General features: G+C 38.3%; 1 protein-coding gene across 1 annotated transcript in view; it reads left to right on the forward strand.

Annotated features, from left to right (window-relative positions):
* The first annotated feature begins 871 nt into the window (after window positions 1–871).
* Window positions 872–13,417, forward strand: part of SPATA17 (spermatogenesis associated 17) — a 498,577-nt gene continuing 486,031 nt past the window's right edge. The window contains exon 1 of the mRNA XM_053712503.1: window positions 872–949. Within this exon, the coding sequence (XP_053568478.1) occupies window positions 881–949 (69 nt within the window). The 5' untranslated portion in view covers window positions 872–880. The remainder of the gene's footprint in view (window positions 950–13,417) is intronic.

The raw sequence follows: 13,417 nt of genomic DNA on the forward strand, positions 1-13,417 counted from the left end.
AAACTGTAGAATATTTTTTTAAAATCCTCAGTGGCAGGGCCGGCTCAAAATATTGTGCTGCCTGGGTACGAGAATGCAATGACACCCCCCCCCCCCCGTAGTAACGTTACTGAGTAGCACATAAACCTACTAGCCTAGCCGCTGACCTTACTAAGCCTGCCTACCTTGATGTGTCTGTGCATTATGAGGTTAAGCTGCTGGGAGCCTGAAACTTCCCCCAAGGAGACAGAGGACAGGAGTGGTCTGGGTCTGACAGTGACTGACTCAGTTACTAAAGTGCTGCCCCTTGTCAAGTGCTGTCTGTGTGCATTGGACCCACTTGGTCCTATGGTTTAGCCGGCCCTGCTCAGTGGATCCAAAACAGCTTCTCAGTGGATCAGTGGATCTAAAACAGCTTATCAGTGGATCTAAAACAGCTTCTCAGTGGATCAGTGGATCCAAAACAGCTTCTCAGTGGATCAGTGGATCTAAAACAGCTTCTCAGTGGATCTAAAACAGCTTCTCAGTGGATCAGTGGATCCAAAACAGCTTCTCAGTGGATCAGTGGATCCAAAACAGGAATTCATAAAAGTGGTGTCCAAATAAAAGTGTGCTTAAAAAGCTGTGTTTTCCATTTATGCTACTTAGAGTCCACAATATCATTTAAAATGACTGACGTTACGACCTATTTGAGGGTTATAAATATCTTCAAATATGTCTCTCAGATTAAACCCCGTTATAAGTCTGAATGCTAAGTAAATATTTTTTTTTTCTATTTTAAACATCAAAGACGGAGTGTTGGCATAAATTATAAATGTAAAAATAAGGTTAAATGATATAAGAAACTGATTTTAAAATAACAGTGTCTAACACATATAATATTTTCAGGTACCTGCATAAAATGATGACGGTAATCCAGAAATGGTGGCGTGGTTATCAAGCAAGAAAACATTTCAGGATCCAGGTGAAGGTAATGACACCGTTTACTTACTTTTATACAAAAGGTAACGTTACTACTACTAATAAAGCTATTTGTCTGTTAAAGATGGCTGCTGCATACTACTATTCAATACACTGCAGTTTCCTTTGGTCGCCAAGTTTTAAAATAAATAAAAAGTGGATTTTTTTTTAAACATGAGGGAATTTGAGACTAAATTGAGGTGGTCTGAATAAAATAAAATGCACATATATATGAGTTTGTATAAAAATAAACAGTGACAAAATCTGTTTCTAACTAAGAATATCAAAGCATCAGAATACCTCAGCATCCAATAGAACGTGAGTTGAACTTGTGTTTATAAATATTTTCTTTACAAACATTTTCTCTAAAGTGTTTAAAAATTATCCCTTTTCATAATATTATTATACTGGATTTAATGGATGTGCTCATGCAGACATGAACTGGAGCATTTTTGAAATAGTGAGTCTTTCTATTTTGCTCTTATTATCAATTTTTCTTCATTCTCTTTCTATCTTTATTTGAAAAGCAAGAATGTACGTTTAGAAGCAGTCCCATTTTTGGTTCACAGCCTGGGTTATCTTTGCTGATTGGACAGCACCAATAAACAAAGAGGCGGCTTCTAGGGTGGTAACTAGCCATAGAACAAGCTATTATGCTATTGTTCGTTCCCAGGTTGAGCGCTTCTCTCTTTTTATTTATGCATATTATGAAACTTAGGGAAGTCTCTCTAAGTGTGAGGCGGGAATCCAGACGTGGACCCGTTGCTCAGTGTGCCTAGAGGGAATGGCTGCACCTCACTGACGAGGCCCACAATAGGCCGAAACGTACGTCTGGGGTTTTGCTGTTTCTCTCGTTCAGAGGGGGATTGCCTGGTATTTCGGGGCTGGACTGTACTGTTAAGTCAGGATCAGACTGATATGCTACAGGAAAGTTTTTCTCTGTGAAAGGCACATATTGAGCAAAAAGAGGCTGCTTCTAGGGTGGTAACTAGCCACAGAACAAGCTATTATGCTATTGTTCGTTCCCAGGCTGAGCGCTTCTCTCTTTTTATTTATGCAATAAACAAGTGCTGTCCAGTGTTTTCTGAACCAAAAGTTGGCTGGCTCCTTAGCTTAGATGCCTTCATTTTCAAATAAAGATAGCAAGAGAATGAATAAAAACGATAATAGGAGTAAATAAGAAAGTTGCTTAAAATTGCATGCTCTATCTGAATCATGAGAGAAATAATTTGGGTTTAGTGTCCCTTTAACCCCACAAATAAGTATAACACATTAGTAAAATCCATCTGCTGCCTGCCGAAAATAGAGTAGCCACCTCGGCCATGTTTTCCTGGACATTTATGAGTTACACATGCTCCAGGGTGTGCAGATGGGAACGTGAATAACAGCACACAATTAGGGATCCTAGACAGCACTATTCATGTTCCTCCCTGCACACCCTGCAACATGTGTAACTCATAAGTGTCCAGGAAAACATGGCAGAGGTGGCAAACCTAGCTGAACAGGACATGGCAGGTGAGCCAATCAGGAACAATAATTGCAAAACTTCCCCACCACCAATCTCCAGCTGTGTCCTCCTCATCAGCTGAAACACCTCAAACACCTGCCAAGTTTGACTATACCTGTATGTTTAACACATTTAGTTACACACATGATAATTTAGACCAGTGTTTTTCAACTCAGGGCACACTAACGGGCCAGATTTTCATGATATCTGAACTAGAGCACAAATTTAATAATCAGGTGATGGGTGAGAGCAGATTATTAACCATGGTTACTGGTCAGCTTTTTACTCCTCTTGTGTTCATGTTCAGATCACATTAATGTTTGCATTAATGTGTTTATTTAATAAAAAAAAGGGACAGTCTAGTCAAAATAACCTTTCATAATTCAGATAGGGCATGCAGTTTCAAACAACTTTCCAATTTACTTTTATCATCAAATTTGTTTTGTTCTTTTGGTGTGTATGTATATATGTATATATATATATATATATATATATATATATGTATATATATGTATGTATATATATATATATATATATATGTGTATATATATATATATATATATTTATTATTATTATTATTATTATTATTATTATTATTATTATTTTTTTAAAGCTAAACCTAGGTAAGCTCATATGCTAATTTCTAAGACCTTGAAGGCTGCCTCTTATCTCAGTGCATTTTGACAGTTTTTACAGCTAGACAGTGCTAGTTCATGTGCGCCATATAGATAACATTGTGCTCACTCCTGTGGAGTTACCTAGGAGTCAGCACTGATTGGCTAAACTGTATGTTTGTCAAAATAACTGAGATAAGGGGGCAGTTTGCAGAGGCTTAGATACAAGGTAATCTCAGAGGTAAAAAGAATATTAACATGTGCGCCATATATATAACATTGTGCTCACTCCTGTGGAGTTACCTAGGAGTCAGCACTGATTGGCTAAACTGTATGTTTGTCAAAATAACTGAGATAAGGGGGCAGTTTGCAGAGGCTTAGATACAAGGTAATCTCAGAGGTAAAAAGAATATTAATATGTGTTGGTTATGCAAAACTGGGAATTGGGTAATAAAAGAATTATCTATCTTTTTAAACAATAAAAATTCTGGAATAGTCTGTCCCTTTAACCCATTTGGACGTGTATATATATATATATATATTTTGTCTATCGTACAGCACAACATATATATATATATATATATAAGCCTGAGCGTCAGTAAGCTCCAGCGGTCTTGGCTGTTAAGTTACAGCCAAGAGCTGGAGTTTCTGAGCTCCAGGCATCTGCCTGCATATGGAACCAGAGTGCCATTGGTGCATAGAAATATAGAAATTTACAGTATTTAAAAGTCAAAAGGACCTTCAAATCTATTCATATTACTTGTGTAGTGTAAACTTACTTATTTCTTGGGACAGTCTAGTCAAAATTAAACTTTCATGAGTCAGATATCACATGCAATTTTAAACAACTTTCCAATTTACTTTCATCATCAATTTTAATTTGTGCTTTTAGTGTTGTTTGTTGAAAGCTAAACCTAGATAGGCGCATTTGCTAATTTCTAAGACCTTGAAGGACGCCTCTTATCTCAGTGCATTTTGACAGTTTTCACAGCTAGATAGTGCTTATTTATGTGTGCCATATATGTATATAACATTGTGCTCACTCCCGTGGAGTTTTTAATGTGTCAGCACTGGGAAAAACCCGTATAAGGGGGCAGTCTGCAGAGGCTTAAATACAAGGTAAGCACAGATGTGAAAATTATATTAATATAACAGTGTTGGTTATGCAAAACTGGGGAATGGGTAATAAAGGGATTATCTATTTTTTTAAAGAATAAACATTTTCAACTAGACTGTCCCTTTAAGTGTGTCCCAGGCATTTTTAAATTATTTTACAGTACTTGTGTTAATTTTATTCCATGAAGACACCACCCTTTCTGTTAAAGAAACTTCCTCACAATTCTCCTGTGCATGATACCCTCTAACGTAAGATTGTTTCTGCTTGTTTTGGCATTTCTTTTTTGTGGAAAATGCTTTCAACTTCCTCTTTATTAAGTCCCTTCATATATTTGAAGGTTTCTGTCATGTCACCTTTTTCCCTCCTCTCCTCTAAACTTTACATATTTATATCATAGAGTCCTTCTTTGTACATTTTATATTTTAGACCATGTACGATTTTAGTAGCCCCCTTTGGACAGTTTCTAGTTTATTGATATCCTTCTAGAGATATGGGGCGAAAAAAAACGGTGCCCGCTGCATACAAGTTAGGTGCGTATATTTCACCCGTCACCCGCTGTTTTTACTCCCATAAACTAACAATGAAACGGCATCGGCAGTCGGTATCACATATTCAACACAAGGACTTATGCGCCGAGAATGGAGAATTTGTACTCCATATTCACCTCTCTACACATAGGCAGGCGCAGCAAGTCTTGTGCTGAGTATATAAGTACCGTAACTCCCTAGAAGCCTAATCAAACAACTAACACATGCACAATATCCGCCCATAATCCGCCGTCCCCCCCACCGCAATAACTAATAAAATGTATAAACCTCTAAATCGCCAACCCCCCACAACACAATCTCCCTATTAAAACTATTAACCCTTAAAACGCCAACCCCCATACCACAATCTACATAATTACACTATTAACCCCTAAACTGCCAAACCCTACAACACAAAGTACCTAATTAACCCCAACCTGCCAATCCCCCACAATGCAAAGTACCTAATTAACCTATTAACCCCTAAACCGCCAACCCTCAACAACGCAAATTATTAACCTAATAACTAAACCCCCTAACCCAACACCCCCTAAATTAGCCCCAATTAAAATACAAAACATAAAAAATTTTTTAAACAAAAACATAACATTAAACAAAATAAAAAATCCTAACATTACATTAAAAAAAAAAAATAACATTACATTAAAGTAAAAAAAACTAAGATTACAAAAAAAGCTAACATTACAGAACCCCCCCCCAGACATTATCCAAAATAAAAAAAAAATATTCCTAATCTAATACCCCCTTAAAAACAAAAAACAAAAAAATAAATAAAAAAAACAACCTAATCTAAGAATAAACTACCAGTAGCCCATAAAGGGCCTTTTGTAGGGCATTGCCTAAGTCCCCCATAAAATTACAAACACCCACCAACCCCCCAAAATAAAAAAAGACCTAACTTAAAAAAAAATTATATTGGGACATTTGTATGGGCAGCTCTTTTACTGCGCTTGAAAATAAAGATAAAAAACACCCCAAAAAAATAAAAATAAAACCTAACACTAACCCCAAAATAGGTACTCACCATTGATAAAGTCTGGAATCTTCTTCCAGGCGGCAAAGGTCTTCTTCCAAGGGGCAAAGGTCTTCTTCCCATGAGGCACCATCTTTCATCTTTATCCCGGAGGAGCGGAGGCGGTACAGGCATCCGACGTGGAGGTCCTCTTCATGTGATTGTCCGCCGCACACTGAAGATTGAATGCAAGATACCCCTTTTTATATTAGGGTAACTTGCATTCCTATTGGCTGAAAATTTCAAATCAGCCTATTGGATGAGAGCTACTCACACCCTATTGGCTGATTTATTTCGACGGACGTTTGCATGAGGAGGACCTCCAAGTTGGATGACCACGCCGCTACCGCGCCGCCGGTATGAAGATGGAAGATCTTGCCACGCTGAAAGAAGACCTTTACTGCCTGGAAGAAGATGGATGTCCGGACTTCATCAATGGTGAGAACCAATTTCTGGGTTAGTGTGTTTTTTTGTTTATTTTTGGGGGGGTGCTTTTTTTTAGATGGGCAAAATATCTGATTGCCCATACAAATGCCCCTTTAGGGGCAATGGGTAGATAAGTTATATTTTTTTTAAGTTAGGTCTTTTTTATTTTGGGGGTTTGGGTAAGTGGTTAGGTTGTAATTTTAGGGGGGACTTTGTATTTTTTTAAGAAAAAGAGCTGTTAAACTTAGGGCAATGCCATACAAAAGGCCCTTTTAAGAGCTATTGGTTTATTCTTAGATTAGGGTTTTTTATTTTGGGGTGTATTTTATTTTTAAGGGGGTATTAGATTAGGAATAACTTTTTTTTTCTTTTTTGTTCTGTAATGTTAGGTTTTTGTTTAAGTAATTATTTTTTTTTTTTTTGTAATTTAATTGGGGTTAACTTAGGTTAGATTAGATAAGGGGGCTTAGTTATAAGGTTAATATTTTGCATTGTGGGGGTTTAGGGGTTAATAGATTAATTAGTTACTTTGCGTTCTGGGGAGTTGGCGGTTTAGGGGTTAATAGGTTAATTCGGTACTTTGCTTTGTGGGGGGCTGGCAGATTATGGGTTAATAGTGTAATTTGTTAGATTGTGATGTGGGGGTTGGCGGTTTAGGTGTTAATACTTTTATTAGTAGTTGCAATGTGGGTGTTGGCGATTTAGGTTTTAATACTTTTTTATTAGCAGTTGAGATGTGGGGGGTTGGCAGTTTAGGTGTTAATACTTTTATTAGTAGTTGCGATATGGGCGTTGGAGATTTAGGTTTTAATACTTTTATTAGCAGTTGCGATGTGGCGGGTTGACAGTTTAGGTGTTAATACTTTTATTAGTAGTTGTGATTTGGGGCGATGGTGGGTATAGGGGTTTTGACGTGTTGGTTTAATTTTTTTGAGGCGCGTTAGATTTTTTACGTATATTTTTCACTGTTTTTGTTTTTAACTTAGGTGCCAGCAGTTGATATACTGCCACAAGTCACGGGTGATGCAAGATATGTGTATTTACGCACATTTCTGAATGCCGCTGGTTTGTCGCCGGTTTTATAGGATCTCCCGGTGCGGTTTATGTGATTCACCCGATGTGCAAGGTGAACTTATGGGCGACTTTCAGAAGTTGCGCAGAAACCTATGCCGCATATGTAATCTCGTCCATGGTCTCCAGAACTGTGCACAGTAAACACAAATATGAAGATATATGCATGAAAATTATGAATTAAAGTAATGCTTAATAATATAATTAAAAGCTGCAAAATCTCCTTAATAATACAAATGTTAACCCTTCCTCCTTTAAATGCTGTTATACAAACCTCAGTCCAAAGACTTTTTTTTTTTCCTTTTTGTGGGAGGGGTACAGCCAGTCACAAGCTCTCTCTCCTGTGGCACTAGCATAATGGAGAGTGCACTCTTGGCACTTCTACTTTATAATTTAATAGTATATAACTTTCATAGCATTCTTTTATGTCAAAATGTTAATCATAAAAAAAAATAAAAAAACAATAATAATGTTTTATAGATCCATAAAATGCCACATATTTTTACACTCTCTTCCAATTTATGGATAAATTACGAGCAAATCACTATTTTTTGCTCCCACTCGTGCATTAACTCCACTAAAAGTAAGCTTTTTACGCACGTCGGTGTGCACGTGTATTAAAAGTTAAAAGTAAAAAAGTTTTTGCACAAGCACTAACCTGGCATGCACAAAAAGCCAAACTTAGAATATTGCGACCGCGTTAATGTATTCCCCCATAGACTTAAAAAAGTGAAATAAAAAACTTAACACCTCCAATATCCCTATTGAACAGTAAAAATATCTATTTTTTTATTTTTAAATATCAAAAAATATTCGGTTAAATCCTAGCCAAAAGAATAAACCCAGTCCTTTGCGACTTAATTCACGTAGATCAAGCCGGATTTTTTCCCAATAGAGAAGCTAAGGACAACACCATTAAATCTCTGACACTGATGACATACGCTCAAAAGATAAATCTCAAATCAATACTAGTCACACTCGATGCTGAAAAGGCGTTCGACTGCACAAATTGGTAATTCTTACGAGCAACATTAGAAGCATTTAATTTTGGCCCCAAACTGATTAATATGATCTTTAGCCTCTATTCTAATCCTACTGCAAGAGTTAAAGCCAACAGAGACCTGTCTCTCCCGTTCCAAATACGGAATGCGAGGAGACAAAGATGCCCCTTATCACCCATCCTTTTTGTTCTTACGATGGAAGTACTTGCAGCCCATATTAGAAGAAATACACAGATCTCAGGAATACAGGTTGACCCACACTTCCACAAAATGTCAATAAATGCGGATTACATGCTCCTGACGTTATGAAATCCCACAACATCACTTCAATCAGCATTAAAAGAAATACAAACATACAACTCATTCTCCAATTTCTTAATCAACAGTTCAACATCTAAAATATTAAACATATCTATGTCGCATTTAGAATTAAAACTACAATCTCTTAGCCCCCTACAAATCCAAACCAAACCCATTAGATACCTCACCCCTTGCCCCAAAACACCTTTGAAGCCAACTACTTACCCCTCCTGAAAAACACCGAAAAAGATCTAAAATTATGGTCCTTTAAACAAATATCTTGGTGGGACAGAATATATATTTTTTTTTTATATATAAAACAAGCTTTATTGATTCTAGGTAATAAGGTATTATACATACAAAGGAGAAACATATAAAACATTACATAGTTGATGTTCAATGTCATTTACAATAAAAATACTTTCACTTCATATATTTTGTTTGATATCTCAATCTCCTTTCAACCATTTGTCATTACATATCGTAATAAACTTCTTTGCTTGTGATGTTTTTTTTATTTTTTCCACTCCTCTCCTCTTCTCATTATGCACTAAATAAAGCTATGGATACAGTTTAAGTGTGTGTCAACCAATAACAAAACGGAAAAAAAGGAGGGGGGGAAGGAGGGGAATAATCAGGGGATGAGAGGGGAAAAGGGAAGCAGGGAGTGACCTTCTAGATTAGCCTTGTTTGACTACGCTCCGGTGCCCCTCCATGTAGCCAACATCATCTCATGAATATCTATCTGATTAATTTTAAAATAGTGAAATCTCTCTAATGTGAGCAGTTCATCTACTGCTTGTACCCACTCCTCCAGTGTCGGGACCAACCCCGTTTTCCATTTTCTTGGAATAAGTTTTTTGGCTCCCATGAGCATTAAGAGCATTAAGGCTCGTATGTGTGCTGTTTTGACTATGGGCAAGTGAAAGAGAAGGGTAGATTCCGGGGTGTTTGGGATCATAATTTGCAATTTATCTGACATGCTGCTAGTCACCCTGTGCCAGTAATCTTTTAATTTTGGGCAGGTCCACCAAATGTGTAGGAGTGTACCATGTTCATCACAGTCCCTCCAGCACATAGGACTAACTGTGTGAAAGCATCTGTGTAGCCTGGTTGGTGTCAAGTACCATCTGCTTGCATGTTTTAGATGAATTTCCTGAACATTTGTGGAGATTGATGAACGCTTATCTAGCATGAAGGTTCTCAGCCAGGTGTCCTCGTCTATGTCCCTACCAAGGTCCCTGCCCCAGGCTAGTGTATATGAGGGAAGAGTTGTATAAGGGGGTGCGAGCAGAAGTTTATAGATCAACGAGATTAGGCGTCTAATTGGTTTGTTTGTCGTACATAATATTTCGAAGGCAGTTAGTTCTCTCATGAAATGTTCTCTATGTTTATGGTGTTTGAGGTAGTGCTGAAGTTGATTATATCTCAACCAGGAAAGAAATATATTTCCATATGTCTCCAACATGTCCCGTGGGGGTAACAGTCTCCCGCCAACAACCGCAAAATGCAAGGAGCCCTCTCGAAGACTATAAGGCTTGCTCATTTGTGTGCCTAAGTGAAAATATGGAAGATCCGGGTTTTCAATAATAGGTAGAAGGGGAGAGTACCTAGAGGAGAGATGTGTACTAGTATTAACGGTTCTGTCCCACTCTTTGAGTGTTTATGCTGTGATATTGTACTTAATCGCAAGTTTTGGACGTTGTGGTGGTGGCGTAAACGCCAGTACACTCACATTGTTGAGGTTAAGAATTTGCCCGTCCTATCGTACCCACGCTTTGTGGGTAGTGTTATGGGCCCATTCCTTTATCCGCTGTAGAAAGATTGCTTGTCTATATGTTTCTAATTCGGGAAAGCCCAAACCCCCCCTATCTCTAGACATGTATAATGTTTTCCTTTGTATACGAGGTCTAATGTTATTCCAAATGAATTGCTCGAGCAGTTTTTGAAGCTGAGGGAGGAAGTCTTTAGGGATAGGAATTGGGAGTGTTTGTAATATATATAGTATGCGTGGGAGACTGTTCATCTTAATGACCCCAATTTTACCCAGCCAAGACAAAGGCTTATTCTTCCAAGAGGAGAGATCTCTAAGTATTTTGTCTTTCAACTTAAGGTAATTTAGTTTAAAAAGGTCTTGGGGGGTCGCTAATGAGGGAAATCCCCAAATACCTAAGGTGATTGTGTACACACGGTATCGAGTGGGTTTTGCTCAGTGTCTGCAATTGGTCTTGAGGGACAGTAATGTTAAGGATTTCAGATTTCGTGAGGTTGAGGTGAAAATTTGAGAGGGAACCATATGTTTTCAATTCTGTTAGGAGCTCCGGTATAGAGGTGTCTATGTTGGTTAAGGTGTATAAGATGTCGTCAGCGTATAATGCTTGTTTATATTCAGTCTCTTTTAATTTAATTCCGGTGACTTTAGGGTTATTGCGGATTTTTTGGGCCAACGCCTCTATAGAGAGGGCAAATAATAATGGGGAGAGGACCCCTGTCTTGTCCCATTTGATATGAGAAAAGTTTCTGAGAGAGTTCCGTTAACTCTAACCTTTGCGTTTGGGTCAGAGTACAGAGAAAACACTAAATTTATAAACACACTCCCAAAGTTCATAGCCTTCAGTACCCGACGCAGAAAAAGCCAATCGACTCGGTCGAAGGCCTTCTCTGCGTCAGTTGAGAAGAGCACCATAGGTATCCCCTCGTTGCAAGCATATTGTGTAAGTTGTAGGACCTTACAGGTGTTATCTCTTGCCTCCCATCTGATCTGTGGAAACAAGGTCAGGTAGATATTTGTTTAGGCGCTGTGAGAGTATTTTAGCTAAAATCTTAACATCAGTGTTTAGTAATGAAATTGGTCTGAAGTGTTCTGGTGTAGGACTTGCCCGGTTTAGGTATAACTGAGATGTATGCCTCTAACATTGAGAGCATTAGTTGGGGAGTCTTGATTAGGCTGTTAAAAAGCTGAAGCATCTTCGGGGCAAGAGTACTGAGAAATGTTTTGTAATATTTAATTGTGAGCCCATCCGGGCCTGGGCTTTTTCCGTTTGGGAGGTCTTTGATAGCCTGTGAGAGCTCATCTAAGGATATAGGTAAATCCAGTGTGTCAGATTCCTCTTTTGTTAAACGTGGTAGGTTCAAGGGGGTTAGATAGTCATCTATAGCCCTTTAGCTAGGGTTTGTGTTGGTGTATCTTCCTCCTTGTTGATATTGTATAAGGCCTTATAGTAAGTATTGAATGCATTAGCTATTTGTTTGCTTTTTAGTTCAGTGCAATCTCTGTTTGTGATACAGTAAATGTGTGTACGGAGTTGTTGTCTTCGAATGGATCGAACCAGAAGTTTCCCTGGCTTATTACCGTTTTCATGATAGTGATGTTTAATGGATAACATCTTACTGTGGTAGGCCCCAACAAGAAGCTGTTTTAGTTCTGATCTGGCACAATTAAGTCGCTTTGTGATGTCTCTGTTTGTTGTGTTCTGCATGTGTTGTGATTCGAATGCGGTAATCTCTTCCAGAAGAGCTTTGTGTTTGGTCCTATTCTGCTTGCGCAATCTTTTCTGCTTGTGCAATCTTGCTGTGTGTTTAAGGAATTCTCTGCGTATAACGCATTTATGAGCGTCCCATGTGATAGGTAATAAGGTGTGATCTGGGGTGTTGTGTAGAAAGTAGTCAGTTTAATGACTTTTGTAATTCAGTCTTAATAAGGGTTTTTTCTAGGAGGGCGTCATCCAGCCTCCAAATGTATGATGTAGGAGGGATGTCTGGCCAAAAAACCTTGCATGTGACCGGGGCATGGTCAGACCAGGTAATATGTCTGATTTTGCAATCACCTACCATGTCCAAACCAACGAGTCCGTAAATATATAGTCTATACGCGAGTATTTAGTGAAAGGGGGTGAATAGTAGGTAAAGTCCTTGGATGTAGGGTACATAATGCGCCAAGTATCATGTAGGAGCAAATCAGCTAGTGTTGTTTTAATTGACTTAAGCGTTTTGCTGCTGACGCTGGATGTGCCATTGGATGTGTCATATTGTGGATCTAGAGGTACATTTATGTCTCCCGCGACAAACACGGGGCCTTTTGCACAATCTAGTAGAGATTTAGAAAATCACTTAAGGAATAAGTGCTGATTAATGTTCGGCGCGTACACCAACGCAAGTGTAATTGGGTGCTCATACAGTGTGCCTGTCAATATTAGAAATTGCCCTTCTGGGTCCTTTTCTATGTGCGGTGGTTTAAAGAGAGTCGAGTGATGGATCAAAATGCCTACCCAGCATTTCTTCACTGAACCTGATGCTAGGTATGCTGTGGGATACTGCGTATTATACCACTTAGGTTAGCTACCTTTTTGGAAGTGTGTTTCCTGCAGGAATAAAACATGACTATGTAGGGTTTTAAGGTCTCGAAAAGCAATAGATCGCTTCCCTGGGTTGTTCAATCCCTTAGCATTAATTGTGGTAAAGGTAAGGCTATGAGTGTGGAATTTGCTAGCTTGTCCACTCATCCTGCCGGAAAGTGGGGGGGGGGGGGTATCAAGGGGAAACGGGATTTGAGGGGGGAAAAAAAAATTAAATAAATTATATAGGGCCCTTTAGGGCTTAAGCAATATTAAATACAGTACAACCACCTGACACACTAGACGGTTAGTAGATACAAACTAAATTAACTAAATAAAGCACTATGTGCTCAGATAACACTTATAACAAGAAATGTATTACTACAATATAAACTAGTAACAATAATAAACTGGCAAATAACACAGAGGGTAGTAATCCAAGAAGGCATGTAACATTTTAAAGTATGACTGTCCCTATAGATCCCCATATGAAAATCCTAGGTGTTTGAAAGGCCTAATAGACCCAGTTAAAAGTTAGGGGGGGTGTG

The sequence above is a fragment of the Bombina bombina genome, chromosome 4 (assembly GCF_027579735.1).
Source record: "Bombina bombina isolate aBomBom1 chromosome 4, aBomBom1.pri, whole genome shotgun sequence".
NCBI lineage: Eukaryota > Metazoa > Chordata > Amphibia > Anura > Bombinatoridae > Bombina > Bombina bombina.